Raw genomic sequence first — 13,522 nt, forward strand, 5'->3', positions numbered from 1 at the left:
CTGCTGGGTTGGAGCCTGGAATTTCCCCCCAGTCCCAGTTCTTACTGGATTTTTGTTGGGTTGGACTCTGGGGTTTGCCCCCAGCCCCAGGAATTGGGGTTGGAATAACCCGAGCAGGAGGAATCCACAGCGCCCAGAACGTGTGGAAGAGAAGAGAAGGAGAAGGGAGAGATTTGGGAGCGATCAGGAGATTTTATCAGCTCCGAGCAGAGCCTGCAGCTCCTCTCATTTAGCTGATAAGTATTGCAGACCAATTTGATGCTGTGGCTCCACAATTCTGGTTGTTATTGCTTTCTCCCCTCTCCCCTCCCAGCATTGCTAGGCAACCCCCAGCCTTGGCAGCAGCGCTCTGTGTACAACACCTTCTCCAGCAACACAAGAAATTCCTTTTTTAGAGGCAAAAATGCCATTTAAGAAGAAGTTACACCTCTTAAAGTAGTGCTTGGCATTCTTTTGAAGTGACACATTCTGAAGAAGTTTCGTATTAGAGGTTTTTTTTTTTTTTGGAAATGCTAATCTGAATGAATTTTAATTTTTGCAGTTACCTTTTCAGAAATAATTTAATAGGCATAACCTTTACTTCTAAAGGCACAGCTGAATCAATACGGGAGAAATGTCGTCCCTAAAAGCTTTCCTTCCATATGGTTATGGCAAATCTCTCTTTGAGTGCTGCAATTATGTTTTCTAAGCTTTGGGTTAATAGCAGAACAAACCAAGATTGGTAACACGAGGTGGGGTTTAAATGGCATCAGTAACGTTGGGGTTTGAGACACGGAGCAGCAGAGCTGGGTTTGGGTTGGGAGAAAATTCATCTGGTTCCAGCCCCTGGGCCAGCTCCCCTGTGTGAAAAACGCCAACTGCTTGTTTTTAAAAATTTAAAAGTTTAATAGTAGTAAAATGGTTATAAAAATAGCAATATGATTGGAGCGATCAAAATTTTGGACAATTTGGATCAGGACAATATGAGACAATAGAAACGAAGAGTTACGGACATCTGGGTCTTCCCCTTTTGCCCTCTTTTTCTGGGCAAAATAAGACCAAAAAGGACCCACTTTAACAGAGGATTAACCCTTAAAAGCAACAGCCTGTTGCATGTTCATACACCTCATCCATGATGCATAAATTCCATTCAAACACAGGATTCTGTCTGGTCAGTGTCAGCCTCTTCCTCTGAATCCCAACATGAGCGAGGCGGGAAGAAGTTCGTTTCTTCCGATAATGCAGCAATAAATTCTTTTTCTCTGAAAGATTTAGGGGGCTGCTATCTCGCTATGAGTCCTTTCTTTAAAAAAAGTATCTTACACAGCATAGTTTCTATTTTAACATTATGTTATAACCTAAACTATATTTAACACACTACTTAAGAAAATTAATACAGCATTACTTTCTAACACAACACATATAATATTCATTTGAATATTTGCAAAAAGCCAGTCATAAAACAGGCATTTTCCACATTCCCTGACCACAGAAACGCTGCAGGGCTAGACTTAGCCCAGGGCTGCAGATGCCCCAAAGCTCTGAACCCAAAACCCACAGCAGGGCAGCGCCCAGGTGTTCCCAGAACAGCCCTCAGGGCACAAAATTGCAGAGAGAGGCAGCACTGAGGGGAATTCTGTCACCAGGATCCCATCCATAGCCAGGAATTCCTTTGGAACTCTCCCTCATCCTTCAGAGCAGCAGCTGTTGGGGTTTTTGGCATTCACATGTCTGGAACCCAAAACCCACTGCAGGGTAATGTCCAGGTGGATCCTCAGGGCACAAAAATGCAGAGAGAGGCAGCACTGAGGGGAATTCTGTCACCAGGATCCCATCTATAGCCAGGAATTCCTTTGGAGCTCTCCCTCAGCCTTCAGAGCAGCAGCTGTTGGGGTTTTTGGCATTCACGTGCAGTTTCTGGAGTCCAGTCTGGGGCACAGCTGAGTCTGTCCCCAGGCACAGCCTGGATCTGCTCCAGCTGGGAATGCTGCTCTCTGGGATTGGTGCCAAAAGCAGGGATTTTGGTTAAAGGGGGTTCTGGGCTTTTGAAATCACCTTCTTTTAAATATATTTAAATATGCTGACTGCATTATTTCTGAAATTATCTAGAATAAATGGGATCATTTTCATTTTGTGCCACTGCAGCTCCCATTAGGACTTGAAGTTTTAAGTGGAGCATGAATAGGAATTTCCCTGATTTTGAGTATTGATGGTTTTCATGCTGGAAGTATAAGCTGCTTTTCTTTAATTAAACAGGGTCTGACCTCTGCATCCTTCACTGCTTGTGAGGCATCAAAATCCCCAGAGGTTGGGGAGGAGAGGTGAAAAACAGCACCCAGAGCCCCAGGCTGGAGAAGGTTTGGTGCTGGATGGAGGGAACGTGTCCGAGCTCCTGGCACAGGGGCTGCAGTGGCACTCGGGGCGTCACAAGGCTGGCACTCCCCACGGGTGGCTTTGTCACCGTGATGGGCACGGAGCCCAGATTTCCATGATTTTGGTTTTGCAGGAGAGGAATAAAGGCCTCAGAGCAGCCCAGGAGTGTCTGTGAGCAGGAGCAGCAGGACAGGGAAGGTTTTTGCAGGATTCTGGGCATGTCTGGAAGGTTTTACAGCAGAGGAATAAAGGCCTCAGAGTGTCTGTGAGCAGGAGCAGCAGGACAGAGAAGGTTCTGCAGGACTCTGGGGATGTCTGGAAGGTTTTACAGAGAAATAAAGGCCTCAGAGCAGCCCAGGAGTGTCTGTGAGCAGGAGCAGCAGGACAGGGACAGGGAAGGTTTTGCAGGACTCCTGGGCATGTCTGGAAGGTTTTACAGCAGAGGAATAAAGGTCTCAGAGTGTCTGTGAGCAGGAGCAGCAGAACAGGAATCTGGGGGTGTCTGGAAGGTTTTACAGAGGAATAAAGGCCTCAGAGCGGCCCAGGAGTGTCTGTGAGCAGGAGCAGCAGGACAGGGAAGGTTCTGCAGGAATCTGGGGACGTCTGGAAGGCTTTGCCTGGAGTGTCCCTGCGGTGGCTTTGCTGCTCTGCCTCTGCTTTCCCTGTTTATTCCCCAAGCGTGGCAGAGCAGGGACTTTGTTCTCTCCGTGCTCTGCCTCATCAAGGGAGAGCCGAGCTCGTGGATGCTGCTGTGATGAAAGTGCGGTAATTAGGGGCTGATTAATTTCCCTCTGCTGCATTTCCTGCACGCTCCAGAACCTGCCTGGCTATTTCAGGTTGGGGTTGAGCAGAGGCTCAGCCCAGCTCGCAGACTTTCCTTGTCTGATAACTGGAAGGATTACAGCAATAACTGCTGTCAGTGTTTTTCTCATTTAAACAAATAAAGCTGACAAATGCCGAAGTTCTCTGCAGCTCCGTTGTGTTTAGTACACGGAGAGCAATTATTCATCTGCTGCCAGCACCGGTCTGTGCAGCTCCAGCATCCAGCAGAGCCCATTAGCATTTCAGCACCACAGCCAGCACTTGATATTCTGCACGGCTCTACTGTAAAACAAAAGATGATGGTTCTAATTTGCACAATAATTTAAAGGGTTGGGCTGGCGGCGCTTATTGGAGTTATTGGAGGCGCAGGTAAAATGTCGCGGTGCTTTACGAGGTGCCTGCTTTGATTTGCAGGGATTTTTCACCCGCTGTCACTCCCCATGAAGGATTTTCCCAGTGGTTCCCGAGGTGCAGAGGGGAGGTGGATGTGTTTGCTGGTTGAGAGGAATGGGGGATTTGTCTTTCCAAACAAGCTGTGGGTCTGCTGGTAGATAAAACCAGCACTGGGAGATAAAAGAAAAAATGGGAAGGATTCCACTGATTGATGAATGGAAAAAGAGATTTGCTTTTACAAATAAACTTTAGGTTTGCTAATAAACAAAATTAGACATTGAAATTTGAAAGAAACAATGGGGAAAACCCCTCAATTCAGTAAGAATTAAAAATTAAAAGGGAGGGTTATTCATTAGAGGGAAATCTTTGGGATCAGGTGTTCTGGGAAGTCTGAACCTCTCAAGTACCTCAGAAATGGGGAAAGAGAGAAGGGAAATGTGGCTGGAAATTGGGATAAAAAGGGAGGCTGCATCCTCCAAAACTTGGAGAGACCCCAGGGGAATGCCCCATGGCCTCTGCCTTGATTGGAATAAAGTCAAAGGACTCCTCTGTCTCCTTTTTGGACATAAACCTCCGGTGTTTGTGGATAAGTTTTCCCAACAATGGTGAAATACGGGGGTGATAAATGGAGAATATTCCTCTCCTCCCAATAGGTTTGCTCTGTGTCGTTGTTCCTAAAACAAATGGAAATAGCTGCGCTTTCTCCATAAACAAAGCACAACTTCCCCCAAAGACCCCGTGCTCTCCAGAGGTCCCGTCCAACCCCAACAATTCCAAGATTCTGCACTTTTGGATGCATTTATTTTGTCAATGGGTGAACTGGGAGACCTTTAAGAGGACCTGAATTCCTACCTGGCCCATTCTCAAAACGCTGAACCACCAGCTTCCCCAAACCGTGTGTGCTCTTTGTTTGCCACATTAAATACAGGCTGATTTATAGATTAATTAAACGCCGTGTCAATGAAAGGAAGAGCTGGGCTGGAGAATATTCCACCTTAATAAATCTGGAGCTGTAAATGCCTGAATTCACTGACGCCTGCTCAGAAATTTGCAGCACCCCGGAGCCAAGAAATGGCTTCAGCTTCTCCAAAATCCATCATCAAGTGATGACTTTTTCTCGTTTGGTATCAAAATCCTGTCGTCGTGAGCAGGGGCAGCTCCCACACCTCTGCCTCTCTTTGCTGCTTCCCAAAATCCCCAGGAGGGAAGGGAGCAGGGGCTGGGGGCGTGAGTGGGGTCAGCACAGGGAGAGTTTTCCCCCAGGAAGCTGCTCCTGGTGGGAATGGGATCCCAAACCCTCAGCCAGGGCAGCCCTGCTTTGTCCCAGCACTCCAATCCCCTCTGAGGGAGCTCCCTGAAGCTTCTCTTACCTTAAACCTGGACAGATCACTCTGCAAAATGTTCTCATGCCAGAATCCAAGTATTTTTGGCTGGCAGAGCAGGGATGGTTTGGTTCAGGGGGTGCATTTTCCTGGCAGGGGCTCTGGCAGAGCCTCTGTTCCTCAGGGTTTGTTGTCACCGTGTCAGGAAATAAAAGGAGGCTTTGTAAACAGTTTTGTTAAAGACGGCATCAACACGGGGGGAAAACAAAAAGCAGCCAGAAAACCTGTGTTTGTTTGTTGCATGGGAATAAATATTTGAGGCACTGAAGGGATTCTGGAGACAACTTGGGGACCTGTCAAGGGTTTGCCCCTGTCCTTGGGTTTCATTGTAAGCCAGACTTAATGAAAAGAAGTAAAAATCCCCTTTTCCTGTTGCTGGAAAAGTATCAAATATTCTGTATTTTTTGTACAGGATTTAAAGCTTGTCTGAGCTTCCCCTCTTGGAGCATCCCCAGTGAACCCTGTCCCTCCTCTTGCCAGAGGAGCACAGTGACTTCCCAGTGCCTTTGAGGAGGGGCTGCCCAGCTGTTAATGATGCCTGAGATTAAGTGGAAGCCAATTTTTATGGAGTTCAGGTTTAGAATCCTTGCTGCTTTATAAACTCCACAGGCATGAAATACGGTGAGATTGGGTTTGCCTCCATTTCCAGTGGAGGGGAAATAACTGCCTGGGGACCGTGCTGGAGGAGAGAGGAGGAAGAACAAGGCCTGAATGTTTTCTATTTTCATTTAATGTTTTTCTGACTCTTTCAAATGGTTCCCAGAGCCAGGTTTGGATTGGATTTCCTCTCCCAAGGCTGCCATGCCGAGGTGGCTGCAGGTCTGGGGAACATCCCAGGGGTGCCACAGGAAAGGTGTGGGAGGATCCTGGAGTCTGGAATTTACCTTTGGGCTCTGTCTGGGGGAAATGCTCCTGGTCTGAGGGGCCACAGGTTTGCAAGGGCATGGAGGTGTCCTTTAAAGACATTTTTATTGTACATGATTGAATGCAGACAAACATCCTGGGTGAAAGAGGCACCAGGGATGAGGAATCTGAGGGAGCAGCTGCAAAGATCATGGTGGGGGCATGTTAAGGGTCCCCAGGATGAGGTGAGAGATGAGAACTTGCTCCAAGTTCTCAGAAGGCTGATATATATTATATTATATTATATATTATATTATATTATATTATATCATATCATATTATATCATATTATATTATATTATATCATAACAATATGCTAAAACTATACTAATGAAAAAGAAAGGAGACATCAGACAAGACTAAATAATAAAACAATAATAGACAAGAATAAATAATAAAAACTCATGACTGACCAGAGAGTCTGACACAGCTGGACTGGGATTGGTCATTAAGTTAAAACAATTCACAAGCTGGGTAAATAATTCTTCAAATCATATTCCTGAAGAACAAAACAGGGAGAAGCTGCAGCTTCTCATCTTGCCAGGAGAAGAAACCCTGGTGAAGGGATTTTTCATAAAATATCACGGTGACAGGGGCAACTCCTGGAACCCAGTGCATTATGACCCGCTCATCTTACAGAATTTAATTAGTGGCACTACATGACTGTGCAAGTAATTAGGGCTTTGCCCTGATTGAAAAGTGTGGTATTTGCTGGGTCCCTAAGACAAAGGAGGAAATGATGAATCTGACTCCATGTTCTTAGAAGGCTAATTTATTATTCTATTCTATTCTATTCTATTCTATTCTATTCTATTCTATTCTATTCTATTCTATTCTATTCTATTCTATTAAAACTATACTAAAGAACAGAGAAAAGAAAGGATACAGACAGAAGGCTGCAAAGAAGGATAATGAAAACTCGTGACTCCTTCCAGAGTCTGACACAGCCTGGCCGTGATTGGTCATTAAATTAAAACAATTCACATGTTGGATAAACAATCTCCAACCACATTCCAAAGCAGCAAAACACAGGAGAAGCAAATGAGATAATTATTGTTTTCCTTTTTTCTTTGAGGCTTCTCAGCTTCCCAGGAGAGAAATCCTGGGCCAAGAGGATTTTTCAGAAAATAGGATGGTGGCATTGTTGATTAAAGGACAGGCTTGTGTCCTTGCTGATCTGATTCTCTGCCTCTCCCCGCTCAGGGCTGAAGGTGAGGGAGGTCTCCATCAACGTGACGAGGCAGCAGGTGGAGGATTTCCATGGCCCTGAGGATTACTGGTGCCAGTGCGTGGCCTGGAGCCACCTGGGCACCTCCAAGAGCAGGAAGGCGTCGGTGCGCATCGCTTGTGAGTACACCCTGCTCAAACCCTGCTCTTCTGGGGCTTTGGGGGGTGGGAACGCTGTTTTTGGGGTGAAATACTGTGAGTGCAGCCTGCTTAAACCCTCTGGGGCTTTGGGGGGTGGGAATGCTGCATTTGGGGTTAAATGCAGTGAGTACACCCTGCTTAAACCCTCTGGGGCTTTGGGGGGTGGGAATGCTGCATTTGGGGTTAAATACAGTGAGAACAGCCTGCTTAAACCCTCTGGGGCTTTGGGGGGTGGGAATGCTGCATTTGGGGTTAAATACAGTGAGAACAGCCTGCTTAAACCCTCTGGGGCTTTGGGGGGGTGGGAATGCTGCATTTGGGGTTAAATGCAGTGAGTACACCCTGCTTAAACCCTCTGGGGCTTTGGGGGGTGGGAGCACTGCTTTTGGGCTGAAATACCAGTGACTAAACCCTGCTCTTCTGGAGCTTTGAGGGGTGGGAGCGCTGCTTTTGGGATTAAATACAGTGACTAAACCCTGCTCCTCTGGGGTTTCCAGGAGTGGGAACGCTGCATTTGGGGTTAAATACCAGTGAGTACACCTTGGTCCTCTGGGGCTTTGAGGGGTGGGAACACTGTTTTTAGGGTGAAATACAGTGACTAAACCCTGCTCCTCTGGGGTTCTGAGGGGTGGCAATGCTGCTTTTGGGGTCAAATACCAGTGGATGTGGTCAGGCACCTCTGTCCCTGCAGGAAGCAGAGGTGTCAGCAGAGGGACAAAACCTTCCCTCCCTTTTTTGGGATAAAGGCATCCCAAAGAGAGCCAGGCTGCCATGGGAATCCTGCAGGGCCCTGAGCTGGCCTGGCAGGGAACAAACCATGGAGTTGCTGTCCATGGAGGCTTTTGGGGAAGGTGGGGATGATCTTCATCTCCTCATGTCCTTGATGTGCTGTGGGGTCATCACTCAGCACCCACAGACCCTGCTGGAGCTGCAAAAAGGGGAAATGTTCCAAATGCCCCACAGCCAGAGGGACAGCAGGGACACGGCCCCAAACACAGAACTGTCACTGGGAGCTGTGAAAGGGGAAATGTTCCAAATGCCCCACAGCCAGAGGGACAGCAGGGACACGGCCCCAAACACAGAACTGTCACTGGGAGCTGCAGAAATGGAAATGTTCCAAATGCCCCACAGCCAGAGGGACAGCAGGGACACAACCCCAGACACAGCTGTGACCAGGAGCTGCTCCAAGCCTCATCCCATTCCTGGAATCGGACCTGGGATGTTTTCCTGGCAGAACCAGAGCCTGACACTGCCCCTGCCAGAGGAGAATTCAGGGATTGCTTCCCCCAGTCTGTGGTGAGCCCTTTTCCTTTGAGCCCCCAGCTCAGTTCTTCCCTTTCCTCTCCTGGGGAAGGAGGTGCAGCCTGCCAAAAGCTGGGAGAAACATTCCCGGGGAGAGGAGGGCAGGAGCAAAGGGAGAACCCGAAGGGAGACTTTCCAGGGAGTGCTCCAGCAGCTCCTGACAATATAAAAAGGTGTCTTTTACCAGGGTAAACATTTAACAGGATAAAACAAACATTTGTCAGAAGTAAAAGGACAGTGTAAGAAAACCTTCATTTCATTAACGGCGGAATTTTTTTTTTTTGTTGGCTGATTCAGTCTGAATGTCTAAATACGTGTAAATTCAATTTTTTATTTCACTGCATTAACTGTCATAACACCGAGCCAATAATTCCCTTGCATTGCCGAGCTGAAAGGACCTTTATCTGAATTGAATTTTTATTGACTTTTCTCCGCGCTGTGATTTCCCAGCCCCACAAAATGGCAATTTGAGCCAGGCTCAGCGTGAGCAGGAGCAGGAGGCGCCGTGTGCTGGGGCTTTTCAACCCCTCACTGTGGGAGCAATTCTTCCCAAGACCCCATTAACCCCAGAGTGCTCTGGAGAGGCTCTTCAGCTCGGCCTGGAGGGCTCTGGGGGTGCCTGGAGGCTTTGTGTGGGAGCTGAGCTCCTCTCTGCCCCTTCCTGGGCTGTTTTTCTGCTCAGAGCTGAGTGGTTTGATGGGAGAAGCAGCAATTCCGGAGGGCAGAGCTGGAGGGGCTCCTCAGGCACAGCAGGAACACGCTGGGGTGGGATTTATGGCTTGGGGAACACCCTGGGAGGATCAGGGATGAGACCCTGCAGGTCCAGCCTCTGGCAGAACGCCCCTCTGGGATGGGCACTGAGGAACTGGCAGCTTTATTTCATTCTTTTTTTTTTTTTTTTTTTTTTTATTTTGCACTGAATTTCTGATTTTTCTGAATTGTGAGTCAAGTCCACAGTGTTGCAGCACTTTATATTTCTCCGAAGAAGCAGGTGAGTATTTCTTTGTGCTAGTGGGGAAGGCAGAGCAAAGGGATCCTGCTCCATTTTTCACCCTAATAAAGGCATTTGTAGGCACAAGCGCAGCCCAGCTGTTAATGATTGCCCTCTTAAAGGGAGCACTGGAAAAGAAATTGGTTGTCTGAGGGGGGAAAAAAATCAACATTAACAAAGAATCATGGAAAGGAGCGTGCAGGCACTGTGAGCATCTTTGTGCAGGCAGCAGCTTGCTCAGATAATTCTGAATGCGTTTTGGAAAATGCAGTGCCAGGGCTGTATTTCATCAGCTGTGAGCAAGGCAGGGAATGAAGTCAGTAAATCCCCACCGTGGAGCCTGAGGCGCTGGGAACACAACGAGAGCTCCTGAAGGAACATCCTCCAGCAGAGGGAAAAACGCCAATCGCTTGTGGTTTTTAAAATTTTAAAAGTTTAATAGTAATAAAATGGTTATAAAAATAGTAATGTAATTAGAGTAATAATAATTTGGACGATTTGGATTAGGACAATATGAGACACTAAAAACAAGAGTTATGGACAGTCCAGGTACCTTTTCTGGGCAAAATAAGCCCAAAAAGGACCCACGTTAACAGAGGATTAACCCTTAAAAGCAACAGCCTGTTGCATGTTCATACACCTCATACATGATGCATAAATTCCATTCAAACACAGGATTCTGTCTGGTCAGTGTCAGCTTCTTCAATCCTGATGAATTCTTGAATCCAAGGAATCCCAGTCCTGATTAATTATTGTATCCAACGATTGCCAATCCTGGTGAATTCTTGCATCCAAGGATTGCCAGTCCTGGTGAATTCTTACATCCAAGGATTGCCAGACCTGATTAATTCCTGGATCTAAGGATTGCCAATTGTGATTAATTCTTGCATCCAAGGAATGCCAATTGTGATTAATTCTTGCATCCAAGGATTGCCAATCCTGGTGAATTCCTGCATCCAAGGAATGCCAATCCTGATGAATTCTTGCATCCAAGGATTGCCAATCCTGGTGAATTCCTGCATCCAAGGAATGCCAATCCTGATGAATTCTTTCCTCCAACCCTGCAGATCTACGGAAGAACTTCGAGCAAGACCCCCAGGGCAAGGAGGTTCCCATCGAGGGGATGATTGTTCTGCACTGCCGGCCCCCCGAGGGCGTCCCCGCGGCCGAGGTGAGCTTTGGGGTGGGCACAGGTGTGACCACAGGGGCCCGAGGATGAGGGAAGAGACGTGGATCTGACTCCAGGTTTCAGAAGGCTTGATTTATTATTTTATCATATATATTACATTAAAACTATACTAAAAGAATAGAAGAAAAGGTTTCATCACAGAAGGCTGGCTGAGCTAAGAATAGAAAGGAATGGATAACAAAGGTTCTGTCTCGGACTCTCTGTCCAAGCCAGCTGGGCTGTGATTGGCCATTGATTATCAACATCCAACATGGGCCAATCACAGATGCACCTGTTGCATTCCACAGCAGCAGATAATCAATGTTTACATTTTGTTCCTGAGGCCTCTCAGCTTCTCAGGAGGAAAAAATCCTAAGGAAAGGATTTTTCATAAAAAGATGTCTGTGACACACAGGGGCACAAGGAAAACCTTTGAGATGGGGGAAGCACAGGGCTCAGCTCCTGTGTGCTGCTGCTCCTGGTGCTCTTCTCCCCCAGAGCGCTTCAAGTGTCCTTTTTTGATTCATTAGCTTTACAAAAATGTGGCTTTTTATCCAAATTCTGGACTGTTTTGATGAGAAATACTGGTTTTTCAGGCAATTTTCAAGCCCCGTGCTTTCAAACTGAAAGCAGATTGTTGCACATTTTCCCAGGAATTACTTTCCTCCTCGAAAAACAAGGCAAAGTAAAAGGCAAACCTAAAAATATTATGATAAATGGTTGCTGGGGAGAGCAAATCTGCTGCAAGTAATAATTTGGTGGGGTTTGGCTTCGCTTTAAACAGGCTTTTTGTGATGAGAGCTGGATCTTAACAGGAAAACCATGGGGATGCCTTAAAATGGCAATAACCAGGCTGCTCTTGGAGGGAGAGGCTCGGAGTGGGTCGTGTTTAAAAATCTGCTGCAGGGGCTTTAAAACCCAAGGAAATGTTGAATTTTTAATTGCACCCTGCAGTTCTCTGCAGCACCTTCTGGGGAATGAGAGCTGCTGGCTCGCTCAGGAGTTGGTTTTGCCCCTTATCCCCAGCGTGGCCGGGTTGGTAATGAAGGAAGAAAAGGAAAATAAACCCCAGAGAAATGTGTGCTTTTAGTTAATGAGAAGGGATTGGAGCAGATGTCCCTGGAAATAAAGAGGAGAAATGCAGAGGCACCAGCAGTGAGGCAGAAGTGCTCAAGGAGAGGAAAATGAGGCAGAGATGGGCTCAGTGAGTGGCTGGGTTTGTGTGCAGGTTTTACTCTGGCAGTGCAATCTCTGCTCCCACCTTCTCCTCAGCTCTCTGGCATTTTCACTCGTTACCAGGAAAATGGATGGTGCATTGCAGGGAATTGCCAGGATTGCTGAATGTGTGTGCTCTGGAAAATGGATCTGCTTTGGAGACGAAATAAACCTCCACAGGTGTGGCTCCCCAAACACCCTCGGTCTCATTGAATTTAGTGAGAATTTTAGATTTCTTTGAACTGGCAGCTTTACATTCCCCACTTAAACAGGGAGTCTGTCTTTTGTGGAAGGTAGGAATTATGTCCAATGAAAACCTGACATTTTAATTGCTTGCTCCAGATAAAAGTGGTGGAGTTCCCAATGAACCCTGATTTACTGCTGTTGACAGTAAAATTGTTATTGCTGCTAATAAAGCTGGTAAATCTCACCAGGTCAGATTTGCTTTGGCCAATAAAATGTCCCATAAAGGCTCAGGCTAATTCTGGGCTCATCGAGGTAAAGAGTCTGCTGGAAATAATTCAGTGTCTTTAGAAAGTGGGTTAAACCCGTTAGAGCGGGCCTGGCTCTGGGCTGGGGGGATAAACTCAGCTTTATTTCAGAGTTAAAGCACAGATTAACACAGGCTGGGCAATAACTGAGCCACAAAGGCTTCCTCAAAAATCTCCAGGTTTATTTTATTTGTTCCGTGGGTGCTGAGCAGTGCTGAGGGTTTCAAACCCCCGTGCTGGCAGAGAATCCCTGGTTCTGATCCAAGAACTGATTTCATTAGAGCTTGGATGCAGCCCTGGATGGAAACATAAGGCTGGAAAGAACTGGGACAAAGGAGCTCGTCTGGTGTTTCATGAGATGCAGAGTGGGGCATGGTCAGGGTTTGTTCAACCTGAGAGAACTGGAAACGAGGGGGATGGAGGCTCCAGCCCATCCCTGCTCCTGCCAGAGCCCCTCCCTGGGGAGGGTTTGGTTATTCCAGGTCCACAGCTTCAGGAATGCTGTTGGAGTTTGCTTATTCTAATTGCAGAGCTTCAAAAAATGCTGTCAATTTGATTATTCCAAGTGCAGAACTTAGGAACATTGTCAAAGTTTGGTTATTCCAAGGGCAGAACTTCAGGAACACTCTCAGTTTGGTTATTTTAGGTTCAGAGTTTCAGGAATGCTGTTAGAATTTGGTTATTCCAAGTGCAGAACTTCAGGAACACCGTCAGAGTTTGGTTATTCCAGGTGCAGAACTTGAGGAACACTCTCAGAGTTTGGTTATTCCAGGTTCAGGACTTCAGGAATGGTGTCAGAGTTTGGTTATTCCAGGTGCAGAACTTCAGGAATGCTGTTAGAATTTGGTTATTCCAGGTGCAGAACTTCAGGAATGCAGCCAGAGTTTGGTTATTCCAGGTGCAGAATTCTCTACAAAGCAGGGAATGAGACTTTTTCCACAGCTCTGCTTTGGGAGGGCGCTGGGCTTTGGGGCACCCTGGGCGCATCAGCACAGCAGGAAGAGAGGAAGAAAACCCAAATCCCAGTGCTGGGCAGGTGGGAAAAGGCTTTTAAATCCTCTTCTCATGCATTTACATAGCAAGCAGAGAGAGCTGGTGAGCAGCTGTGCTTGCAGCCATCGGGCACCCAACCCAA

At 46.9% G+C, this 13,522-nt stretch overlaps 1 protein-coding gene across 1 annotated transcript in view; it reads left to right on the forward strand.

The window, feature by feature from the left end:
- The window catches only part of UNC5D (unc-5 netrin receptor D), a gene marked incomplete at its 5' end in the record, with an annotated part of 63,169 nt that overhangs the window by 766 nt on the left and 48,881 nt on the right, over positions 1-13,522 (forward strand). The window contains 2 exons of the mRNA XM_031064992.1: positions 7,056-7,199; positions 10,581-10,684. Coding sequence (XP_030920852.1) covers positions 7,056-7,199; positions 10,581-10,684 — 248 coding nt within the window. The remainder of the gene's footprint in view (positions 1-7,055; positions 7,200-10,580; positions 10,685-13,522) is intronic.

This window comes from Geospiza fortis, unplaced genomic scaffold (genome assembly GCF_000277835.1).
Source record: "Geospiza fortis unplaced genomic scaffold, GeoFor_1.0 scaffold791, whole genome shotgun sequence".
Lineage (NCBI taxonomy): Eukaryota > Metazoa > Chordata > Aves > Passeriformes > Thraupidae > Geospiza > Geospiza fortis.